Raw genomic sequence first — 26,507 nt, 5'->3', positions numbered from 1 at the left:
AGGGAAATCTGTACAGGTTTTGCTGTTTTGTGGATTTTTTTCTAGTCGAAGTACTGGACAGTGTAGCCTGTTTTATAGGCTGCATTATCTGTCTTTAATTCTCTCTTAAGTGTCTGTGCAGTTCTGGATTTTTCGACACTTTAAGAGATTATTTTTGATTGCTCCGGGGTCCACGCACATGGGCGGGACTATTCATTAGATTATGACTATAACAGAGATCCCCTACTACAGAAATATATATTCTACATACTTTGGAGCCCAGTATTTATTCTGCCAGATCTCTAAACACAAGGTGAGACACAGAGAAAAGCACAAATCTACTTTAAGGCTAGACATATTCCATACCATTAATTATTTGTCCTCTGTTTTTCAGAGCTAACGCTTCTGCATACACTGATTAAACTGGGCCTACGCTTATTTATAGAGGGGAGCAAGGAAAGATATATATCAAGATAAGGTACCTTTCCCATAGATACATAGATAGTCACAGACACTATAGAGAGAAATTGTTGTTCATCATTTGCTTTCTCTTTTATACAGCCTTTACTGCCTTTACGAAGATCTACCTGAATCCAGCCATTGAGAAGAGTAAAGCATTATTTCTTATTCCGCTTCCTATCCTTGTTTTGTTTCCCTCTTTCCCCCTGGTCACCAGTGCATGCATCAGTATTTTAAAACCTGTCATGTGATGGTGATAGGGTGAAGTTGGGGTCTAGCTTCCTGATCCAGTGACACTCCTGAGACAACAAGGCTGTTAACAGACCACGCACGACAAAGACCGTTATGGACTTCTCTCCAGCACTCACTACAACTCCACAATCCATGCAGTATGGTGCCATCAGGGAAAACTCTGGAGCATATTCTTGAAGTTGAGACTTGACTTTTGAATGGACTTTCTGCTTTGGTGTTGTTGTGCTACTATTGAAGTTGAGGGTTCTTCAGCTTTGTGTTGCCTTCTTGCTGCTCACTATGAACTCCTCTTATGAAATGTGCAATACATTTAAAAAGGGGGAAATAAATTACCATGTATGATTTTTGACAGCATTGCGAATAGCTGTAACACAGTGCTCACTAGCTGTTATAACAACACTAAAGTCCATGCAATGAGTGGCCATTCTTGAAAACTCTGGAGCCATATCTGTTGTAGAGACTTCCTCCAAAGGGACGTTGTGGCCGAGAATTGTTGCTGCTGACACTGATGGAGATGGTCCTCCACCTTACTTCTGCTTGATCGGTAGTTGGAGACGTTTTTCTATGATAACTTTTAAGATGACATAACACATGTCCCACATGAGTAAAAAAAAAGTCTCAAGCCAAAATCTACCACTTGCTCAAAATAAACTTCTGGAAAAGAAGATTCAAGAAGGAGGAGTGGGTGTATACTTACTATTCATATTACTAAACAGTATATTATCCAATGATATTTCTTACTTTCCTGGTCATGTGATGTTTTCAGATTTGCATTGCAATAGTTTGGCAACAATTTTTAATTCCCCATGAGTTTGGGTAACAATGGGTAGTTTGATGGGTGTCTGGTAGTTATGTTCTATTTGTAAGTTCAGATGTTGAATTATTTTTTTAACTTTTTTTTTAACAAAAGTGTTGTTTAAATAAAGTTCAACCAATATGTTACTAAAGAGCTAGACACAAACTTTGCATAAAATATGTCTAAAGAACAAGTTACAAGAGACATTAGTTAGTATTAGATTCCTTACCTTAGAATATCCCCAGGCGTCAGACTGGTTCCGGAATTTTTTGCGTAGCAGTACCCTTGCGCGTCAGTAGGCGTCGTCTGCGGCTCCGCGTCCGTCGTCGGCGTCATTGGCGCCGTGATGACTTCGTCGGAGTACTTAGACGCCGCCTCCGCGTGCTGACGTCAGTTCTTAGACACAGCTTTTCCGCGCCAGAAACGCAGAGCCATGTTAAAAACCAACACTGGTGCCATTGAAACTAGGGCCCTGAAAGGGGATAACCCTAACCCTAGATATCGGTTCGCAGAACGGGGAGGATGGGTGGGTCGGTAAGGAATCTAATACTAACTAATGTCTCTTACAGATATATCGTTACACAAGTAGTAACTTGTGCATCTGAAAGAGACACGTTAATATTAGATTCCTTACCTTAGAATAGATACCCCAGCAATACCAACCCCGGTGGTGGGTCTGCGAACCAATAATCACACCAGAAAGTCCTGGAGGACGGAACGGCCAAAGAAGCCATCCCTCCGGACTTGGCTGTCCAGGCAGTAGTGTCTTGCAAACGTGTGCAGCGATGCCCACGTAGCTGCCTGACAGATGTCTTGTAAAGGCACACCCCTGCCCAGGGCAGTGGTAGTCGCCGTGGCTCGGGTAGAATGAGCCAATCCAGCAGGGAGCTCCTTCCTAGCCAAGGAGTAGCATGCCTGGATACACAAGATGATCCACCGGGAGATGGTCCTCTTGTGTACCGCTTTCCCCTTCTTAGCGCCCACGTAACCAACAAAGAGTTGGTCATCCACCCGGAACTGGCGTGTGCGATCCAAATAAAATGAGAGCGCACGTTTTGGGTCCAGACGGTGGAGCTGCTCTTCCTCTTTAGAGGGATGCGGTGGCGGAAAGAAGGTTGGCAAGGTGATAGACTGCCCGATGTGGAAGGCCGTGACAACCTTGGGCAGGAAAGAAGGTTTGGTACGTAGCACCACTTTGTCCGGATGGACAGAAAGGAAAGGTGGAGTACAAGAAAGGGCATGGAGCTCACTCACTCTCCTGGCAGAGGTGATGGCAACCAGGAACGCAGTCTTCAATGTCAGAAGGCGAATAGGACAGTTGTGAAGTGGCTCAAAGGGAGCGCACATCAGAAATGTAAGAACCAGGTTCAAGTCCCACTGAGGCATCACAAACGGAACAGGAGGAAACTTGTGTGTGATGCCCTTAAGAAATCGATTTACAATAGGGGACTTGAACAAGGAAGGCTGATCAGGTAGCCTGAGAAAGGCTGAAAGGGCAGAAAGGTAGCCCTTAATAGTGCCCAGAGCAGAGCCCTGCTGGGCAAGAGAAAGAAGGAAGAGAAGAACCTCAGAAAGAGGGGCAGCAAGAGGATCCACAGCCTTTGCTGTGCACCATGCCACAAATCTGTTCCACCTGCAGGCGTATACCGACTTTGTGGAGGGACGCCTGGCTGCCAGAATGACGTTACAGACTTCAGGAGGCAAGTCAAATGGCCTCAACTGTCGCCGCTCAATCTCCAAGCATGGAGGTGGAGACTGGACAGGTTCGGGTGGAGGACCGTCCCCTGCTGCTGCGACAGAAGGTCCTCCTGAAGAGGCAGACGAATCGGGGAATCGACTGACATACTGAGTAGCTCTGGATACCAGTACCTTCTCGCCCAGTCCGCAGCCACAAGGAGGACTTGGGCCCGGTCGCGCTTGATCTTCTTCAGCACTCTGGGCAGAAGTGGTATAGGCGGAAAGGTGTACAACAGACCGCAACTCCACTCGCGACGAAAAGCGTCTCCGAGCGAGTGCCGCCTTGGAAATTCCAACGCGCAGAACAGATGACATTGCGTGTTCTCTTCGGTGGCGAATAGATCTAACCAAGGCTCTCCCCATTGCTGAAAGAGGCCTTGCGCCACGTCCGAGTTCAGACGCCATTCGTGATCCATCATGCACCGACGGCTGAGCTCGTCCGCCCTGGCGTTCAGAGAACCTGCCAGGTGTTGAGCCACCAGGGTCACGCCCTGGCGTTCCAGCCATTGCCAAAGGCGCAGAGCCTCCTGGCAAAGGGTCCACGACCCCACCCCGCCCTGTTTGTTGCAGTACCACATGGCGGTGGTGTTGTCCGTGAACACCTGCACTACACTCCCCCAGACAGAGGGGAGGAATGCCTTCAGTGCTAGACGAATTGCCTGTAACTCCAACAGGTTGATGTGGAGCCGGGCCTCCGCCGGAGACCAGAGGCCCCCTGATCTCTGCCTCTCCCATGTGGCCTCCCCAGCCCTGGAGGGACGCGTCCGTCACAACTACGTGCTCCGGTTGGGGAAGGGAGAGGGATCTGCCGCTGACCAAATCGTGGTCCGTGAGCCACCACTGCAGCTGTCTTGCAGTGCCCTCCGAGATCAGGACGTGGTCGGACAGGTTGCCCTGATGCTGGGCCCACTGAAACTTCAGGTCCCACTGCAGAGCCCGCATCCGCCACCTGGCATGATGCACCAGTAGGATGCAGGAGGCCATCAGCCCCAGAAGCCGCAGCGTCAACCTGACCGAGACCCGGGATAAAGGCTGAAAGATGGGAATCAGAGCTTGAATATCCCGGACCCGCTGTTCCGGTGGATAAACCCGAAACCGCGCCGAGTCTAGAACCGCTCCGATGAAGAGGAGCTTCTGAGAGGGGCACAGGTGTGACTTTGGCACATTGATGGAGAACCCCAGCAGGTGCAGGAGATCCGCCGTAGTCTGGAGGTAGCTGACGACTGTCTGGGGTGAGCCCGCCTTCAACAGCCAGTCGTCAAGGTAGGGGAAGACTGATACCCCTAACCTGCGCAGATGAGCTGCGACCACCGCCATCACCTTTGTGAACACCCGTGGGGCGCTGGTAAGGCCGAAGGGGAGCACGGTAAACTGAAAGTGCTCGTGGCCAACAGTGAACCGCAGGTAGCGCCAGTGGGCCGGCAGGACGGGGATTTGGAAATAGGCGTCCTGCAAGTCCAACGCTACCATCCAGTCTCCTGGGTCCAGGGCAGCTAAGACCTGAGCCAGTGTCAGCATTTTGTACTTCTCCTTCCGGAGGAAGCCGTTGACGTTCCGTAGATCCAAGATAGGGCGTAGGCCCCCTTTGCCCTTCTTGGGTACCAGAAAGTAGTGGGAGTAGCAACCACACCCTACTTCCGGCCCAGGAACGCGCTCGATGGCCCCCTTGGCCAAGAGGGCCGTAACCTCCTCCTGCAGAAGTCGCAAATGATCCCCCGATACACGGTGGTTCTGCGGTGGCATGGCTGGAGGAGTCGCCTCGAAGGGGAGGGAGTAGCCCCTTCGGACGATTTGCAGCACCCACCTGTCCGAAGTGACAGTGCGCCAGTGGAGGTGGTGATGGCGAACCCTGCCACCCACTGGCGGCACATGGGCCTGAAAGCACGGACTAGGAGGGCTTGGAGGCGGATGCTGCGGGGGAAGGTGTGGACTGACCTCGCCGTTGTCCCCTACCGCCCGGACGGCGGTTACCACGGCCGCCACCGCGTTGGGTATTGCCCTGCGGAGCGTGGCTAGTGGCACGTGTCGGTGCACCCCTTCCGTGGCCACGAAAGGAGTGATAAGCAGCCGATTGCTGGCGCGGGGCCGAGAGGCCCAAGGACTTGGCCGTAGCCCTGGAGTCCTTAAAGCGCTCAAGCGCATGGTCTGCTTTGTCGCCAAAGAGGCGACGGCCATCGAACGGCATGTCGATGAGTGTGTTCTGGACATCTGCCGAAAAGTTGGCGGACCTCAGCCAGGCGTGGCGTCTGACTGCCACCGTCGTTGCCATCGCTCTGCCTAGCGAGTCGGTGGTATCCAGCCCACACCTAATGGAATACTTGGCTGCGTCCCGGCCCTCCACAAGGGCTTGGCCGAGTTTGGCCCGTACCTCCAACGGACACTCTGGAAGCACTTCCGCGACCGTATCCCACAGAGAGTGGGTGTAGCGGCCCAAGAGGCATGCGGTGTTGGAAGACCGCAGACCCAGACTAAGGGATGAGAATATTTTCTTTCCATACAGCTCATACCTCTTGGATTCCCTGTCCGGCGGGGCGGACGGGAACGCGGTCTGGGAATTGGAGGCCTGGATGACCAGACTCTCGGGGGTGGGGTGGATGGACAGGAAACATGGGTCGCCCGGGGCTGGGCGGCGGCGTCTGGCCACGTTCCTATCTACGGGCGAACACGTAGCGGGCTTGGACCAAGTGCCCAGAAGAACGTCGGTCAAGGCCTCATTAAATGGCAGCAGAGGCTCGGCCGAGCTTGACTGCGGTTTAAGGACCTCAGTGAGGACATTAGTCCTCACGGCCGCGACGGGGAGCTCAAGGCCCAAGGCCTTGGCAGCCCTCATCAGCACCACACTATAAGTTGCCCCCTCCTCCGAAGCCACGGTAGGAGGGGAGACAAAACCAGTATCTGGAGAAGTGTCCAGGCCACTGGCCTCCCCAAGGTCTCCTGCCCAGTCCTCATGAGACTGACACTCCCTGGTGAGAGGGTCCTCAGACCCCTCCCAGTCCTCTTCATCACCCATCTCCTGAAACTCAGGGTTCTCAACTAATGGGGCCTGTTCATAAAAGTGAAACTAACCAAACGACGTCTTGAGCGGCGCCCATCGGGGCCGTCCCGACGTCTGAACAGGAACGAAGGTGGAACCGGGGACGGCGCCGCCCGAGGACGGCGCCGGAGGCGACACCTGAGGGTCCGACGCCGGGGAGGTCGTAAGGTCCACCGGCGACAAACTAGATCCCGAAGGAGGGCCAGCAGCGTCCAGCGGCGCCGGGCCCGAAGGCGCCGCGGCCGCTGAACCCTGCGGCGCCGGGCCCGAAGGTGCCGGCGGCGTCGGGAGAGAGGGGCCTAGCGGCGCCGGGCCCGAAGACGTCAGCGGCGTCGGGGCCGAAGCACCCGACGGCGTCGGGGCCGAAGCCCCCGACCCGCTAGAGGCCCCAGATGGGTCCGCTGGGCCCGAAGGCGCCGCGGAGCCCGCCGGAGGAGAGAGGTTCCTCATGGCCATGAGGAAGCGCTCGATCTCCTCCTGCGTCGCGTTTAGCCCAGGGACCGTAGGGTATGGGGCTGGACGCAGCGCCCGCGACTCCAACGGAGCCGCGTGGGTGGTGTCACCCAAACCCCCGGCCGCATCGCGCGAGCGTCGGGGGGAGTCCGAAGAGCGATGACGCCGCTTGGACTTCTTGTGCCTCTTACCTGACGACGACTTCGACCCGGAGGAGTGCGGCCTACTCTCGGAGCTGTGGTGGCTCCGAGCCCGCGACCTGTCCCTCGACCTCCCATGGGACCGGGACCTCTCGCGGCGTGGGACCGACTGCCGGAGTTCGAGCCACCTGCAGGACCACTCCCGCCTGGCTTTCGAAGAGAGGGCCCGGCAGTCGGAGCAGGCCTTGTCGTCGTGGTCGACGCCGAGACAAGATAAACACACGCGGTGAGGATCCGTGACCGACATCAGGCGGTCGCAATCATCACAGTGCTTAAAGCCGGGCATCCCTACGCCACCGTTCGGAGTCGAAAGACTTCGAGAAACAATCAAAAGTGATCAAAAAAGTCAGTCAAAAAATGACTAGGGTTACTGCTTTTCCAGATCTGCGCTTGCGGGCGCGGAAAAAAGAAGAACTGACGTCAGCACGGGGAGGCGGCGTCTAAGTACTCCGACGACGTCATCACGGCGCCAACGACGGACGCGGAGCCGCAGACGACGCCTACCGACGCGCAAGGGTACTGCTACGCAAAAATTTCCGGATCCAGTCTGACGCCTGGGGATATTCTAAGGTAAGGAATCTAATACTAACGTATCTCTTTCAGATCATCTGTTTTTCACTTTGTCATTTGTATTTGTGACTACTGATATCATTGTGACCTCTGGTGTTGCTGGGAAAAAGGAAAATGCATTTTTGATTTTGTTATTTCGACAAATGAATATAAAGGGGAAAGTTTAATTAGTATCTTACTAAATAGCTACACTGAAACCTCATGTAAAATATATCTATATATGTGTTTTACACTTTGTTAAAAACACACAGTATTTACAGTGTGTCCTTGGCAATGGCACTCATAGAATCATACACGCACTACCTGTACAATCATTAAGGACGTCCTTTCTCCATCCCTCTGCAAACGCGCCTCCTGGCATAGTACTAGTTAGGGATGAAGTGTCCTTGGCTAGGGTATTTGGGGGCCAAGTATCCCTCTTGTTACCTCCAGCAAGTTCCACACAATCAGTTTGCTATGAGGTCTTTGGAGGCCACACACCCTTTCTGCACCACTTCTGCAATCAAGTCTATTGGTATACTACTGGTTGGGGAATAAAGTTGTCTTGGATGCTTAAGGCCTGATTGTGACTCAAGTAGCGAAGTATATACACCCGGTCCTGGCAGTGCTGGCGTTTTCCTGCCATTTAAAGTTGTGTGAGGGGAAGGCCTTCCCTGGTGAGTTGCTGGTAGGCATCCACCTGGCAGCCACCCGGTCAAGTATTATTGAGGTGGAGATGTATCCCCGTGCCCTAATAAAATTACAGCAAAACCATAAGGAAATGAAATATGTCGGCCGTTCAGCTTACGTTCCTCCTCAAAGAACTTGCTTGTGGTACCTCGTTTCCGCAGGAATAAGTGGGGTGGCAGGGCTTTTTCTTCAATCGCCCCTAAGTTATGGAATACTCTTCCTTGCGAAATTAAATCTATGCCCTCCGCTCTGCTTTTTCGAAAAGCCTTGAAAACTTGGCTGTTCGCTAGGGCGTACCCGTAGTTACTTTATATTAGTTTTCATGGTTTTTTGTTAGGCGCCTTGATGCCCTCGGGCTTAGTTGCGCATTATAAGATTCCTTTCATTTCATTTCATAAAATAGTCTAAACGTGCTGTTTTTTTTAACTAGGTGTGAACACCAGATAAATATTAAAAACATATGATAGGTGTTCACAACCTATTTTAATGGAGAGTTCAGGTTACTCGTTGTTACACATTATGGAGTAGAGGTGGTAGTTAGCACCAATTTTTGCAACACCTTTCTCATTCTCACATTTATTTGAGTTAGTTCACTTTAAATTTTTATGTCATGAAAGTGCTGATGAGTACGTACCAGCAGCTCTGTGGTGGTTGCTTACGTGAGGCACTTTCTGACCCACCACACATTTTTTCACGTTTCTCATGACTAGTGTCCCAGTATCATCTTAATCCTTAGGAGTATTGGGAGATGTTTGTCGTTGAATGTTTTATTTGAAATAAATGTACACACATGGGGGGTATGACTGAAATAATATGAGCATAGCCTTACCCGGGAGGTGTCGTTGATACCCAGTGAACTAAGAATATACAAGTTTTCTGTGTGTTAGTCACAATCAGGCCTTTTTGTTGAGTAACTGTTTGAGTGGAGGGCGGCCTAGTTTCGTATCCCTCTGATGCTCCTTGTTTAAGCGTTGGATGCTAAAGGACCTTGGGGACCAAGAACCCTCCTGGTACTTTTTATAGGTCCTACTGGGCTGGTCGGAGGGCCCTCCCCCTTTCCACACCATTGTAGAAAGACCACTGCCACTCAAAAAAACATGGACATTCACTGAAAAAAACAAAGGTTACAAGTAGGTTATAGTTAGGAATTAGTATTTAAAAAACTTTAGAAATCCACTGAAAAAAACAAAGGTCACAGGACTGTTTTAGTTAGAAAAAGGATTAAAAAACCCTTAGATATTCACTGAAAAAAACAAAGGTTACAGCGACCTTATATGTAGGCTGATATTTCACTCATACAACACCAGAGATAGTCAGCAGTTATAGTTAGCTGAGCTAACTATAAATCGGGCCCCGCAATGCACTGCTTTTGACCTCACATATGACATCATTCACAGAATCTTTCACAGTTACTCACACCCCATGTAACCTTTCATACACTCACTCCAACTTTCACACTACCTTTCTCGAAACCATTGACACACCCATACCAGTACTTACATACCCACTAATTGATTCATACACACATCCACTCACTCACCCTTACAGCCACTCATACACCCACTCACTAATACAGCCACTGACATATCCACTCACACCCATACAGCCACTCACACACTGTCAGACACTCATAGAGCTACTCACTCACCTATAGTCAATCACACAGCCACTTACTCACCTATACAGTTGTACACACATAAACTCACTTATTCATACAAATACTAACACATATCTACTCACCTATACAGTCACTGACACAAGCACACTCACCCATACAGTCACTCTCACAAACACTCACTCACACATACAGCCACTTATATACTCGAACACTCACGTATTCTGCCTTTCACATATGCAGTTACTCACCCATATATTACTGACACATCCATTCACTCACCAACACAGCTATACGTACTCACTCACCTATACAGCCCCTCTCGAACACACTCATGAACCCATACAGCCAGTGATTCACCCACTCACTCATCCATGCAGGGAGTCACACACACCATCACCCAACCACAGGCACTCATAAACCCATACAGGTACTCAATCAATCACTAACCCATATAGGCACTCATGTACATACTCACCAACTTGTGCAGCCACTTACACACCAACTGACAGATTGATAGACATTCACACAGATTAGTCACTCACCCATATATTCACTGAGAGACTTATAATCACTCAATTATACAGTTAGTCACCCACCCACTAAATCCTCCATACAGGCACTCATACACCCACTGATTCATGAATACACCTTGGTTTATATATATTTAACACTCATAAACTTTTTAGAAACACTCTCAGTCGCTGGATGATGTCATCAGTGATGTCATTTGAGGTGTCATCAGTAATGTCACTGACCATGTCATGAGTGATGTAATATCTCATAAGCAGTGCATTGCGGGGGCGCGAGTTATAGTTAGCTCAGCTAACTATCACTGCTGAATTTCTCTCGTTTTGTACGAGTGAAATATCTGCTTAACTATAACGTCCTTGTAACCTTTGTTTTTTGTGTGAATATATATATATATATATATATATATATATATATATATATATATATATATATAATTTTTCCAATTTTCAGCTTCCTGCATTCTATACTATAAATATGCCATCAATGCATCTTGGCCATACCAGATGCATTTCGAAAATCCAGCAGCGCTGGCTGTGCTGCAGCTGAGCAAACAATCTTGTACTACCTGAAGAAGGTGGAAGCAGAAATGTGGTAGTGGAAATAGATTTTTGTTCTCTAGTGAGTCCATCTATTTGAGTCATTTCTTTCTTGGAGATATAAATATATATATATATATATATATATGGTGTGTGAACAAGAGTACGCCAGTACTCGAAACGTTGCATTTTGAAGACTTGTGAATAAATAACCTGCCTGGATATCGTGGGGTCTGTCTCTTCTTTTGCCGCGCAAAGTGGAGGTCTGAAGATTTCTTGTGATATGTATATATATATATATATATATATATATTCTAATTCTTACCATTGTTGAGTGTGGAGAAGAGACATAACTCTCAAGAGTCGAAGTTTCTAGTGAGTCATGATGACCCTCCGCTCCCTAAATAGTGGGAATAAACAGCTTATTAAACTGTTGGCATGTGCATATATGGTTTAGGGCCGCTGCATTTTTTTCTTGTGTATTTGTACAAAGGTATCTCACTAAATCAAGGATTCGAAGGATTACATTTTGTGCAGTGATGTAAATCACAATGAAGGGGCCTCGGGACTATTTGGACTGCTCTTTCCTAAGTTAAGTATTTGTTGAATGACATCTGTGAGGCAGTAAACAGTGTTTTTCTAATATAAATTTTGCTGATAATGACCTTTGCACTGTTGTAATAAATGTCAAATACGTGTTTATCAGTACAGTGCACTAAAGAAGGTGTTATTGGGCTACATACATTTTAGATGCTATGGTATAATTATAAATATATATCCCTAATGTGGTGAGAATCCTATGTAATATGCATGTAAGCCCTTCTTTTTTCACAGAACACATGTGAAATAATTCATCATCACAAACCTGTGGTACAGAAGAAAGTATCAGGTTCAGCCATTTCCAGAAGCGTGATGCCTTCAGAAACTTGAGATTCCATCACCTCTGGGGATGAGCAAGGTTCTAAGATGGTTTCTGGAAGAGTGAGTGATAACGTTATTTCATGCTCCACTGCAGAGTCCAACAGAGAAAATCTTGACAGGCTGTGAGATTCTGGAAAGCAGTCCAGTAGCGTAATCCTAGGACACTGTGCATCAATCATGACTGTTGTACTTCTGGAAGAAGGTACAGCTATTTTGCTTTCTCCCACTCCATTTCCTTGTAGGCATAGAGTCCTTGAGCTTCGGCTTTCATGGAGTTTTCGTTTCTCTAAACACAAACAACGGCGTGACTTCTTTGGCATTCCTTTTTTATCTGCAAAATTAAACCAAAGTTTAAATCATAGGTAAAGACGTCTTGATAAAATCAAATAGGTACCTCTGTGGCAAAGCACCTATTAGGGGAAGTGATTTCAATTAAATTCAAGTTTATTTAGAATTTAAAAAATCCCCAAAAACACAATGGTACATATGTAAATATCCTTTTAAAATGACTGCAATAGAAAAATTTAAAAACAATTCATCAATTATTATCTTGGAGACAATTTAAAAGCAAGCAATGCACATAAATATACCTACAAATAAACATATTCTTAGTAGTTAGATATCTGTAGTGCAGAATTGTATTCACATTAGTCTGTGCAATGTTGAGGAATCTGGCCACATTATAAACTGTAGTCTCATCTGTGCTTGATCTTAGAATTTATAGAGATTCTAAATGCTCCTAGCTCCCAATGAACAACAGTCATTAGTAAAATCCATTTCTTTTGGGGATGCCAGGATACACAGAAGAGGGAAAAAAAAGTATACGTCAGTTTTAGGCTCTTTTTTGCAAGCTGGACATAGGTCATCCACAGAGTGATCTTTAGCCAATTTTAGGCAGAATTTTGGTTGGCAAGAATTCAAACCTGCATTTTACATACAGCTGCTTAGATCGATGGCAGTAGATGTTATCTAAGAATGGCCCAAAAATGGCATGCTTTTGTGATCTAAACATCTGTCTGTAACGATCCCATTCTTTCATTTCTGCACCTCATTTTCCCCTATAAAAATATTAGAATCTTTTTTTGAGAGTAGATTTTGTAGTCCTTCTTGCCTCGGCTTGCCTGTCCTATAGAACTGTCTCAGGCTAAATAGTGCCTTTTTTAAGTATGCTAACCACAATTTAAGTGAGAAGATGTTTGTGCTGTATACGAAGTTCTTCAAGCACGGACATATAAGGACAATGTTTCTCTGTGAGCTGCAGCCTCTGCCAATATAAAAGAAGTCTTAGTTTGACAATGTATTAAATAGGGTAGAGGCCAAAATCAATATACATCAGCAAGAGAGGGGCACTTTGGGGCAAGCTCACAAGGAACCTGAAGAATTAATTTTCAGTCATGGCTAGCTTGGGGGTTTTCTGATGCCCCCACAACTCTGCTCCATAAAGTTCTCAACCTAAAGCCTTGGTACTATAGATTTCCATGGCTGGAGAAATAGTACGAATGTTGGTTCTGTTTTATATTCCCAAAATAGCTGATGACCGATGTTGAAGTTATAAACCACTATTATCAATCTAGGATAAACAATTCATATTTTGGTCAATCTTACACTAGATATTAAAAGTCAGTGACTGGCTATGGCCTTTCATTCTAACTGTATAGGATTTGTAGGGGTGGGCGACATGCACTTATTTTGCCTGCATTGAGGTCCAGTCCATGTTGCTTTCGGAAATCCATAACACCATTAATTATGGCCTGTTGCCTATTGGAGTTTTAGAAAACAGAAGCGTATCAGCTGCATAAAGCAATGGTGGAAGTTTCAAAAATCCAAGTTTTGGAGCATCACTACTTGGAATATTCAGGTGGGCGACAACATCATTAATGTACAGACAGAAAAAGATTGGGGCCAGGGCACACCCCTACCTCTGCGACTTTTATTTCGTCTGTCAATTATCCCATACTGGCACTTCTCCCCTGAGCAAACTGTTATTATGAAGGGACTTGTTTACTATGAGACAAATTGAGGCTTCCATTGGTTCAATTAGTCTAGCAAAAGCCCCTGGCCCCAATGGCATCCCTTGCGACCTCTTCCAATATGAAAGAGTTAAATGGTCACGCTATATCCTTTTACTTTCTAATGCCATTGCAGGGGGTGCCCCGATCCCAGGGATCTGGAATGGTGCAGAGGTGATTCTCCTATTTAAGAAAGGCGATAGGGACCAACCTTGTAACTATAGACTCGTCAGCCTAATTGACTATATACAAAATGTGTTTTTGCGTGCCCTTTTATCCAAGATCCAGGATTGGATAAGAGATAACAATATTTTAACACCCTACCAAGCTGGCTTTAGACAGAAGATGGGGACATTAGATCAGGTGTTTCGTGTTCTTCTTTTATTTTGAAAAACCATGACCATTGGCCAGGGAAGCTTATACGTTGCGTTTATTGATCTAAAAACAGCTTTCAATCTTGTCCTGAGAAACAAGCAGTGGCATGTATTAAAATATATGAGAATCCTAAGTGTAATCCTAGCCCTGGTTATCCGCCTAAATGAGGCAAACTATACAAGAGTTCAGTGGGACCTCCAGGATCAGCTCACTGACCCAATTTATGTTAGAAGAGGAGTACGCCAAGGCTGCGTGTTTCAGTATTTATCACAGTACTCGGCAGATGCACCCATATTGGGGGGGAGTTGACCCTCCTATTTGCAGATTGCACCTTGTTGGAGTCAAGAACCCTGGGGGGCTCCAGCTGCTGTTAAATCGATTCAAAGATTTCTGTGAGATGCGAGGCCTAGAGATAAACAAGTCCAAAACTAAATTCATGAATGACACTAAACATTCATAAGTCTTTTAGGGGTAGATACCCTTGATGGGGCCCTACTTAAGAGTGCTACTACTTTCGATTATCTAGGCATAAAACTATCTGAAAGCATGTCCTGAAAACAGCATTTGACCAAGATGATTTTGAGACACAAGCAGATAGTTGGCGCCTTGGGGAAGGAAAATCGTACATCAACTAGTAAACTAGTTGCTGCAGTTTTGCAGATCTATGATTCAAAACCAGTGAGCTCTGCTCTTTATGGGGCTGAATTGTGGGGATTTGACAGAATGGAGGATCTCTGAAGATCTGAATATTAATTTTTGAGGAGTTTGGTGTCGCTGCCCCAGAGTACCCCACTCCACCGATTAAAGTTGGACATGGGCAGGCAATACATTGCTGACAAAGCTAAGCTACGCCAATTGTTATTTTGCATGCGGATTAGGTCCACTCCAGAACTGTTACTGTATTCTCATGCCCTCACAGAAGTCAGCCGCCTGGATAAATCTAACAAAATAAGTTGGTTGAACAATGTGAGGAGACTGTTATTCAACATTGGGTTATAGGAAACTTGGGAAAATACTTACCTCTCATCACTTCCCTCAAAAGACAAAGAAAACTCACTGTATTGGGTAGCTGAAGCTGTGCTTAGAAACTTATATCAGGGGAGGTTAAAAACTGAATTTATGGATCACAAACTGGATCGTTCTCTTGACAATTACCTAGATATAATACAAGTACCAAACAATAGGAAACTGTACATCCACTTTAGGTTTAGTATACCTCCCCATGAATGTATTCACAAGCGGATGGCAATGTAACCTATCAACATCTTGGATTTGTTTTGGCTGCAAAGCATCCATTGAACCTGTTGCTTGTCCGGCATATGCACTTCCAAGGGCAACTTGGCTATAACCTATATGTAAGCAGTTGAGAACTCGCAACCATGTAGAAGCCATGCACATTTTTTTACATTTTTTTTCTCCAAGACCTTTATTGTACCTTTCGAATCATACACAGCTTCTGGCCTACAACCCCAGGGGCCGGCCGCATCACTTTCACCTGCGTTAGATACTGTCAGGATAACACAGCCCAAGTGCCGACATCCCGGGGGTTCGGCGGCGTTATATAACAATGATTGCACAAAACTCGCATTGTGACTCCTGATATATATATAGGTCTGGTTTTACTGTTTTATAACAATAACCTAACGTAATTAAGGAAGTTACCACATTTAGATCATAAGGCAAATGAGGAAATGAGTGCACAACCCCTGTCCTATCTTGTATGCGTGGCTTGTCCTTTGTGGGTGAGTAGCGCCATTACCACTGGATCGGCTGTTACCATGTTCCCGTGTAGGTGGGTGCTTCTGTTGTAGTGCACTACTAAGTCAGGCTAGCCGTATGCCAGTCCCTTACCCTCCCAATCATGAATCTGAGTTGGACTCAAGGGACACTATCCCGCCCCCCCTTCCTTCCACTCCTCCTACTCGTCCTCCCCCTCCTCGTCTGATGTCAGTGGGTCGTCCTCCTGCAGGGGTTCACATATCTCCCCCCTGAACCCGTTCCAAGGGGCCCATAGTTTGTTCCATTTACGTGGGCAGGCCCTACTGGTGTATACTGCCCTCTCTGTTATCATCACCCTGTCCATGTTCGTACACCATTGTGTTAACGTAGGGGACTCTACCGCACCCCACTTCTGTGCTATATCATGTTTTGCTATCATCATACCTAACGTGGACCACTGCTGGCCGTGTCTGGAGAGGTCGTTCGGTTCCCAGATATTTAACAGGCACTTACGTGGTTCAGGGACTAGGGACACTCCCATTGTTTGAGATATGGTGCGCATTATTTGTCTCCAATACTCCTGGATGCGTGGGCATTCCCATATAGTGTGGATTAACGTTCCCTCCTCCCCACAGCCGCGAAGACAATAGGGATGTTGTGCCCGCTGTATTAAGTGTAGTGTCTTTCTCGTGTAATACACCCTGTGTAAGATCTTAAGCTGCACGAGCCGGAATTTTGCCGATATGCCCACCTCCTTAGGCGACGCCAGTGCTTCGTTCCACTCCGAATCGTCCATTTCTCCTAAGTCCCCCTCCCATTTGTCTTTCAGTTTTACCATAGGGTCTGATAGGTTGTTGATCAATTTACGGTAAGTGAGGGACGTAGCACGTTCTTGCATGTAGTCTGTGAAGAGGCGATCTTCAAGTGGAGATGCCTCTGGGACCTCTGCTTCAGGTGGGATGGCTGTAAGCAGGGCGTGCCGGATCTGTACATACCGGAACGTTTCCGTGGGTCCTAGCTCATATAGCTGTCGCAGCAGGGGATCACAGTACCTTTTTCCCACAGGTCTCCCACTGTGGATATACCGATGTTGTCCCAGTGTGTAAAGCCCTTACTGCGTCTCAGGTTACCCAGGGCCCGGGTGTCCCATATTGGGGTGAGCCGAGTAATTCGCCCCTTCCACCCCAGTTTTGCTTGTGCCACAGCGCTGTGGTAAGTCTTGTGGGTCCCACCAGTTTGTGCACTAGGCGTCAGTCGTATAGAGGTGCCAGTATACTGTCGGTGCCCAATTGTGCCCTGTCAGCCCTGTATGCCGGGTCTTCTTGGGGTGCATGCAGCCACTGGTTGATGGGCTTTAATTGAGCGGCCCAGTAATATAATTGCAGGTTTGGCAACGCAATCCCCCCGTCGTACCAACCCCTGTGCAATTTAGCCTGAGCAATGTGCGCCGGGCGATTACTCCACATGAGACCGGATACCAACGCTGACACCTGCCTGAAGTATCCTGGTAACACCGGGTACGGTGTATTTCTAGGATATATAAGATGCGCGGCAGCAACATCATTTTATAGAGCACCGCTTTGCCCAGCAGTGTCAAGGGCAGCGTCGCCCAAAACTTGACATCTTGCTTCAGCCGCTCCAACGGTGGTGTCAGATTTTTCTGGACGAATTCTGTTGGGTCCTTGGTGACATGGATGCCCAGGTACTTGAAGGAAGACCCTGCTGTTCTTAAGGGACAGTCGTCGTCAAGAGTTGGGGCCGGACCCTGCAGGACATACTTTCCCCTGCTCGTCACACAGAGCCAAAAGTGCCGGTATGCTATGTTCCGGTTCCGTTAGGTACACTAGCATGTCGTCCGTGTATAGCGAAATGCGATCTTCCCACCCTTCTGCCCAGGTGATTCCCTTCAACAGTGGAGTCATGCCTATTAGAGTCGCCAGCGGTTCCAATGCGATCGCAAAGAGCAGCGGCGACAGGGGGCAACCCTGTCGGGTACCTCGATCCAGAGGGAACGTACGGGAAATGTGGCCATTCGCCACTACCTGTGCTACTGGTTTAGTGTACAGTAACCGGACCCAAGTGTGAGAAGTTGGCCTGGTATATGATGTCCACAATTATGTGGGCACCTTGTATCAGTCCAAACAATCCCTTATGGTGATGGTTGTAAGTCAACCTTAAAAGACAAGCTATACTAGGGGTAGCATGGACTAAGCAGCCTAAAAGGCTTAACTCAAGAGGGCATGTGAAGCCAGCTGTTTTACCATATGCAATCCTGTAATATCAAATGAAAGGACACCACACAAGTATAAATTATAAAAATATATGTATTTATTCTCAGAATAATCCCCTGTACTCTTTATGAGTATAGAAGCACATGCGTTTAAACAAAAGCACAATATAACATATGAAAGTGGCACAATTATGGATAGGGCCGGTGGCCACTCAAACCATATATCAAAAAAGTGGTAGAAGTATCACTATTCGATCAGTGGTAAGGCCTAGGGCCTTGGGAATCGCTGGGACTACACTGGACTAACAGCAGTTAGGACGGGAGTAGCCCGGGGGATTCGGGTGCAGCGCTAAAAGCACACGCATGCACCAATGCAAAGTAAATGGTGCGTAAAAGTTATCGAGTTACAGTTTTAAGGGTCTTCCGACTGGACTAGAAGGATAAAACTTTAGACTTAGACACTAGAGGTGTAAACCACTACAAGAGCACCGGCGTTCAAGAGTTACCTCACCCACAGGAAGCGGATGCACAGGTGCAAAAGTGTGTCGGGTTTCGTCGTGAAGATCTAGGGTGCTTGGAGATGAAGATGCTGCAGGCGTCCAGAAGAGAAGTGTCCGGTGTGATCCAAGGGTGGATCGAAGATGTAGAGTACCTGAAAGCAGAGGGGACAGAGTCTGGGTCACTAGCCAGTGACCAGGAAGGAACCAGGAAGGAACCAGGCGATGTCGGGCGCAATCAGGTGCTTGTCGTGAAGATTGTCTCCGCTGCCACGTGGACTCGGGGGCATCGAGGATGACCAGGGTCGAATCACGAGATGTCCCACGAAGGCTCTCACTGTCGGCGGTGCCGGCTTCCGGATCGGAGTTAACAAGCCTTGGCAAGGGCAACCCACGCAGGATTCGAAGATCGCTTCTTACTCGGACCAGTAAGGTCAGAGCGGGTGCTCCTTTTCAGGGGAGCGAGGGCCAGTCTGGAGCAACCAGACTAGCAGAGCAAATTCAAAGGTTCGTCGGTACTGGGGCCACTAGCCAACGGCAAGCGACCGGACCAACGCGTCGAGCAGGAAAATGCAAAAGGGCCCCACGCAGCACTCGGTGAGTGTGGTGGGGTGAACTTCGGTGCAAAAGCTGCTCGGGCTGGAGCTTCTCAAACTCCAATGCACAGCTTCGAGGGAGCCTCGGAAGCTGCACGGTCAGCACTTCGTAGTTTTTCCAAGATGGCCGGCCCCACGTTTCAGGTCACCTCCACGGGTCTCAGCTTTGCAGGGACTGTGGATCGGGCTGTTGGAAGGCAGGAACGCTGGGTCTTGTCGATCTCTGTTGCTCGAGTTCCGGCGGGAACTGCAACAAAGCAAACGGTGACGTGCTGGATGGTGCCTGTTTGCACAGGGTGGTCACTCCTTGACCACAAGGGAGATTCTTCAGTCTTCTACGTCGAGTAGGATGTCGAAGGGTCCAGAGTTTCATTTCATAAGTTTCAGTCAGGATAATCTGCTGTGCATCTGCACAGCTCCTACCTTTATTCCAAATCAAGGGGCTGGATTACCTGCTAGGTCCCTCCTATGGGTGGGACCCAGGAAGGGGGTGGTTACACCCCTTTTCCTTTGTCCAGTTTCGCGCCAGGACTGGGGCTGGAGTGCCCCAGAACCGGTTTGACTGGATTTTGCATGGGACACCTTGTGTGCCCCAGGCAGTGTCTAGTTTCATTCAACCCACCCTGCTCCAATCCACTATCTCCTGTCTGGGGAGGTGTAGCACCTCCCTGTGACAGGAAACCCTTTGTCCAGGCCTCCCCTGCCAAGTTTCGGTCAGCAGCAGGAGGTCAGACTTGTGTCGGGGCAGCAGCATCCATTTTGTGATGCTGAGGCTCTGGTTAGGATTAACCGCGTTTTAAGTAAAGTAACATGTCTTCCCCCTCTAGAAGGGTGGAATGCTACCCCCGTCGCCAGAACTGGCGAGGGGGTAGTATTCCAATGTTATGACACCAAACACGACATGTTTTGATAAAGCCAAACCAAAGTTAGCAATAACCGCGAGAATTATAATGCACTTAAGAGTATATGGTATGGCAGTATCACTGGAACAGCTGCACGGAAATGTTTCCGACCTCTGCAGACAGGCTCAGCTCAGGCTAGAGCACCATCTCACATAAAACCAAGCACTCTGCCTCCAGGATTGCTAAGGCCTGCCATAGGAGTGACTTCTAGGTATATATGTGTCCAGATATAGGTTTAGATATAGGAATACTATATCCAAGCAAGAGGTGATTACACCACCTTGCCCCAGCTGAGTGATCAGCCAGTTGTGTCGATTTAAGTACCAGCCAGGGGTGGCAAAATATATGCTGCAGCCCCTGGTAGGCCTTGGATGCACCTATGCCCTGGGCACCTATAGTGCACTGTACAGGGGCTGATAAGGTGTCCAGTACCAAATTGGTGATGTACCTAGGGTACATGGAGTCCATTTAAAGAGAGAGCAGATAGCCTGGGACCCTGATTAGCAGGATCTCAGGCCAACTAAGTCGAAAACCAGCTAAACACTAGGCAAACAATCTGGGGTAACCATAGTCAGGTATCCACCTTCCTACATAACCCCCCCCCCCCCCAAACGAAAGGAGATAAGGCTATCCTTGACCAGGTAAGCCTATATTGCCTAAGTGGACATATAAGGAAGTACCTGCACTAGCATGGTTACCCCCTGTCTCATGGTCCACTAAGCAATCCCTCACCCTAGGGGTATCAGAGGGTCACCACCATAGGGAATCACTACCTGTGGTGTGTTTTGGCAAAGTAAAAGGCTGGTGTTGAAATGGAGTACTGAAGTGAGGCTCCACTAATTCAGGGCTCAGCTTCCTCCAATCATCTTCCACCATGTGTGCCTTTCTTTCCTTGACTGAGTTGCACTGTGCTCTCAGGGTCAACCTCTGGCTGCCTACAGCTGGAGGCTGGGTCCCTTCTGTTGGCTTACTGGTGGGACAGGTCAGGTTTTGGGCCCTTAGGTCCTAGGTTTGGCTGTGCCTAACAGTTTCCATCTGGGAGAGGTCCCTAACTAGTGGTAAGGGGGATCTCTCAGGAGGTTTTAACTTTTTCACCTTGCTAGGGCTGCTAGCTTTGGTGCCCCTAATCTGCTGATGGGGGTGTTTTATTTGGCAGGGGGCCCTTTGGGGCTCGCTGACCTCCTTGACCTCTGCAGCCCTGGGCTGGCTGAGGCAGGGTAGAGAGGGGCAGGTTACCTGCTCCAGACTGGGTCCCACCTTGGAAGGGTCCACTGACATCAGGGGCTCTGCCAGGCTAGGCCTCACTACCTCTGGGGCAGTTTCTTCACAAGGGGTAAGATCATTTCCCTGAGGAGGCTTATCGTTTCCTAATGTCTGGTGGGAGGGAGATTTCTCTTCCTCCTCAATGCTCTCTGTTTGTGTGGAGTGATCCATAGTTTCAGGCTTCACAACACATGAATCAGTTTGAGTTTGGGCTGTGGCCATCACAGCCCCACCAACCTTTTCAGGAAGGGACCCAGTTTGGGTATGGGCTGTTACCATAACAGCTCTGCTAACTTGTTCAGTAAGGGATTCTGCTGAAGATGGGGCTGAGTCTTGCACAGCCCTACCAACCTTTTCAGGAAGGACATCTTGGATTGGGGCTGTGGCCATCACCGCCCCACTAACCTTTCCATGGAGATTTACCATTTTAGAATGGGTTTCTTGTTCCACCTCAGGCCAGGCTGAGATTTCTAAACCATTCCCAAGTAGACAATCTACAGGCAAGTTTGATGACACTGCCACGCTCTTTGGGCCAGTGACACCTCCCCTGCTGAGATTTACCACTGCCATGGGATGATTTCTCTGTACTCCATCAATATTAGTCACCTGATATGTGGCACCAGGTAAAAGTTGCCTTGAGGGGACTAGATTCTCAGTCACCATAGTGATACTAGCCCCTGTGTCTCTGTAGGCCTCAACTTTTTGACCATTGACGAGGGGCTCTTGCCTGTACTTGCTCAAAGTGTTTGGGCAATCAGTGAAGTTGGCAAACCCCATGCCATTTTCACAGACAAGAGTATTTGTATTAGGGGACCTTATTAGGCCCGAGTCCACCTGGGTTCCAAAAGTAAACCCACCCAAATTCTTGGGGGTGCTCCCACCACCTGGGGGATTACTGCTAACAGTAACATGAGGTGTTGGAGCTCTACTTGGAGGTATATTTTCTTTATTACTATTCTTTGGACAACAGCTGTCTGTTTTCCAGTGGCCAGGCTTTTTACAAGCATGGCAATAAGGTTTCTTTTGGTCATAGGAAGTGTTTTGGGACCCACCCCCATCCTTGGAGTTTTGGTGCCGTGTGGGAGACGTTTCTTTAGATTTATCCCCACCCTTCTTTTGAACCTTGGAAGTATCCTTCTTTTGGTCATTACCCTGATTCTTAGGCCTAATCCTGGTTCTGACCCATTTGTCTGCCCTCTTACCCAATTCTTGGGGAGAGGTCAGATCTGAGTCCACCAGGTGCTGGTGCAAAAGCTGGTTCTGACAATTACTTAGGATCTGCTCCCTCATAATCAAATTATACAATCCTGTATAGTCATGTACTTTGCTGCCATGTAGCCAACCCTCCAGAGCCTTAGTAGCACAATCTACAAAATCAGTCCAGTCCTGAGTCTGAGCTTTTTGGGTGTCTCTGAACAACAACTTGTATTGTTCAGTGGGTAAGCCAAACCCATCAATAAGAGCACTCTTCAGGACTGTGTAGTTTTTAGCATCCTCAGGTCTAACTGTGAGGAGCTTATCTCTCCCTTTCTCAGAAAAGGAGTACCATACAATTGCTGCCCACTGTTCTTGAGGAACCTGCTGTACGATGCAGGCTCTCTTAAGAGCAGTTATCCACTTGTGGAATTCATCCCCTTCCCTATAGGGGGGCACAATTCTTGTCAGGTTTCTAGTATCATAGGACCTGTCTTTCTCTTTGGGAATAATGCTGCCACCAGTGGGTGTCTCCCCACTCAATCTTTGTTCCCATGCTAAAGCAGGTTTAGCATGGGGCAGGGCTACCTCCTCCCTCTCTATATGGAGTTCGACAGCTCTCATCCTGGCCTTATGCTCTTTTCTCTGGGGGGAAGTCATTCCCCTCTGAGATTCCCTTGAGGCACTAGAAAGGTGAGAATCCCTGGAAGGAGATCTCTCCCTTCTATTGCCTGGAAGTATTCTGTTATGTACTCTGGGGAGGTGCTGGCCCTCTCCATTTCCATGTAGGTCCAAGTTGACTTGGCTAAGCCTCCCAACTGGTACCTGGTTATCCCTCTGATCCTGATATGACTCTTCACCTTCTGATTCAGGGTCCACCTCTTCATCTTCTATCTCTGGGGTGGTGTTCTCAGTATCAGTATAGTGGTCAAGAACCTGGGGGTTTGGTTGGATGCGGGTCTCATCTTTCAGTCCCAAACGAAGAAGGTGGCAGCGACTTGTGTGGGCCTGTTGAGAGGTCTCCACCCTATCCTGAGGTTCTTTAATGCGCCTGTCCGGCAGCTCATTGTCCAGGCTACGATTTTATCGCGCCTGGACTATGCGAGCATCCTACTTCTAGGCACAAATAAAGCCGAGATTGTGCGGCTCCAACGAGTCCAAAACTCGGCAGCCCGTGCACTTGTGGGACTCCCACGTAGCTGTTCCGCCAGAGCTACTATTAGAGCCTTACACTGGCTACCGATTAGGGCTCTTTGTATGGCGTTTAAAATCCTAAAAGGTACCAGTCCTGAGCTACTCCGCCCTCTTCTAACCCCATACATTCCCCAACGTAGCTTGCGCTCCTTGGGTCAACATCTGGTAACTATACCTAGGATTAGGCTATGCCGTGCCGGGGGCCGTTCATTTCGGCTCTTGGCGGCTAAATTGTGGAACTCTTTGCCAGTCTTTATTCGTGGTATAGAGGACACACTGATATTCTGGAAAGCCATTAAGACCTTCCTTTTTCCACTGACTTAGGGATTTTATCTCCTCGGCCTGCATCTGCTATCTTGTACAATCAGACAGACAGCGCCGGGACGCCCCTTAGCTGGGGCAGCTGTGCGCTTAACAAAATTATAACATAACATAACGTAACATAACATCTGGGGGATTCACACCTTCTCCTGACCCTGAGGGAATTGTTCTAGTTTTCTCAAGATCATCCTTCTCCAGGATGGCTATCAGGATGGGAATGGTAGGATTGTGACCCTTTCTCAGCCCCCTTGCAGTGCACAAGGCACTCAAGTCCTTATGGCTGAGTTTTTCATAGCTGGAGGGTGCCTTGGTCAGGTCACCTTCCACAGGCAGAGCAATGGGTTGCTCACCTGTGCCAGACATGACTCTAGTGAGGTGTAAGTGATGCACTTAACCTACACTATGTGTTTTCCTACTGTACCTTGCTAGTGAGTTGTAGGCAGGGTGTGCTAAGCCCTTTGATCTACAACTACTAAGTTCAGTAGAACTTAAATATGTAAGCTTTGTTTATATGTACCTATGGTACTTAATGTGATCTTTCAATTTGATAAAAAGATTGCAATGGTAAAACAACAGCAAGCTCAAATCCGCACCGCTGCACACCAATGTGAGAAGTTGGCCTGGTATATGATGTCCACAATTCTGTGGGCACCTTGTATCAGTCCAAACAATCCATTATGGTGATGGTTGTAAGTCAACCTTAAAAGACAAGCTATCCTAGGGGTAGCATGGACTAAGCAGCCTAAAAGGCTTAACTCAAGAGGGCATGTGAAGCCAGCTGTTTTACCATATGCAATCCTGTAATATCAAATGTAAGGACACCACACAAGTTATATATTATAAAAATATATGTATTTATTCTCAGAATAATCCCCTGTACTCTTTATGAGTATAGAAGCACAAGCGTTTAAACAAAAGCACAATATAACATATGAAAGTTGCACAATTATGGAGTGGGCCGGTGGCCACTCAAACCATATATCAAAAAGTGGTATAAGTATCACTATTCGATCAGTGGTAATGCCTAGGGCCTCGGGAATCGCTGGGACTACACTGGACTAACAGCAGTTAGGATGGGAGTAGCCCGCGGGATTCGGGTGCAGCGCTAAAAGCACACGCATGCACCAATGCAAAGTCAATGGTGCGTAAAAGTTATCGAATTAGAGTTTTAAGGGTCTTCCGACTGGACTAGAAGGATAAAACTTTAGACTTAGACACTAGAGGTGTAAACCACTACAGGAGCACCGGCGTTCAAGAGTTACCTCACCCACAGGAAGCGGGTGCACAGGTGCAAAAGCGTGTCGGGTTTCGTCGTGAAGATCTAGGGTGCCTGGAGATGAAGATGCTGCAGGCGTCCAGAAGAGAAGTGTCCGGTGTGATCCAAGGGTGGATCGAAGATGTAGAGTACCTGAAAGCAGAGAGGACAGAGTCTGGGTCACTAGCCAGTGACCAGGAAGGAACCAGGCGATGTCGGGCGCAATCAGGTGCTTGTCGTGAAGATTGTCTCCGCTGCCACGTGGACTCGGGGGCATCGAGGATGACCAGGGTCGAATCACGAGCTGTTCCACGAAGGCTCTCGCTGTCGGCGGTGTCGGCTTCCGGATCGGAGTTAACAAGCCTTGGCAAGGGCAACCCACGCAGGATTCGAAGATCGCTTCTTACTCGGACCAGCAAGGTCAGAGCGGGTGCTCCTTTTCAGGGGAGCGAGGGCCAGTCTGGAGCAACCAGACTAGCAGAGCAAATTCAAAGGTTCGTCGGTACTGGGGCCACTAGCCAACGAGCAAGCGACCGGACCAACGCGTCGAGCAGGAAAATGCAAAAGGGCCCCACGCAGCACTCGGTGAGTGTGGAGGGGTGAACTTCGGTGCAAAAGCTGCTCGGGGCTGGAGCTTCTCAAACTCCAATGCACAGCTTCGAGGGAGCCTCGGAAGCTGCACGGTCAGCACTTCGTAGTTTTTCCAAGATGGCCGGCCCCACGCTTCAGGTCGCCTCCACGGGTCTCAGCTTTGCAGGGACTGTGGATCGGGCTGTTGGAAGGCAGGAACGCTGGGTCTTGTCGATCTCTGTCGCTCGAGTTCCGGCGGGAACTGCAACAAAGCAAACGGTGACGTGCTGGATGGTGCCTGTTTGCACAGGGTGGTCACTCCTTGACCACAAGGGAGATTCTTCAGTCTTCTACGTCGAGTAGGATGTCGAAGGGTCCAGAGTTTCGTTTCATAAGTTTCAGTCAGGATAATCTGATGTGCATCTGCACAGCTCCTACCTTTATTCCAAATCAAGGGGCTGGATTACCTGCTAGGTCCCTCCTATGGGTGGGACCCAGGAAGGGGGTGGTGACACCCCTTTTCCTTTGTCCGGTTTCGCACCAGGACTGGGGCTGGAGTGCCCCAGAACCGATTTGACTGGATTTTGCATGGGACACCTTGTGTGCCCCAGGCAGTGTCTAGTTTCA

The 26,507-nt window shown here is 48.4% G+C and overlaps 1 protein-coding gene across 4 annotated transcripts in view; it reads right to left on the bottom strand.

Annotated features, from left to right (window-relative positions):
* MEIOSIN (meiosis initiator) overlaps positions 1 to 26,507 on the bottom strand; it is a 2,162,440-nt gene that overhangs the window by 1,167,892 nt on the left and 968,041 nt on the right. For all 4 annotated transcript variants that reach the window (XM_078660969.1, XM_078660970.1, XM_078660971.1 and 1 more), the window contains exon 5: positions 11,700 to 12,086. In XM_078660969.1, the coding sequence (XP_078517095.1) occupies positions 11,700 to 12,086 (387 nt within the window). The remainder of the gene's footprint in view (positions 1 to 11,699; positions 12,087 to 26,507) is intronic.

The sequence above is a fragment of the Lissotriton helveticus genome, chromosome 9, assembly GCF_964261635.1.
Source record: "Lissotriton helveticus chromosome 9, aLisHel1.1, whole genome shotgun sequence".
In the NCBI taxonomy this organism is placed as follows: domain Eukaryota; kingdom Metazoa; phylum Chordata; class Amphibia; order Caudata; family Salamandridae; genus Lissotriton; species Lissotriton helveticus.
Note: the sequence above shows the minus strand (reverse complement) of the source record. Positions and strands in the feature narration are given on the sequence as shown.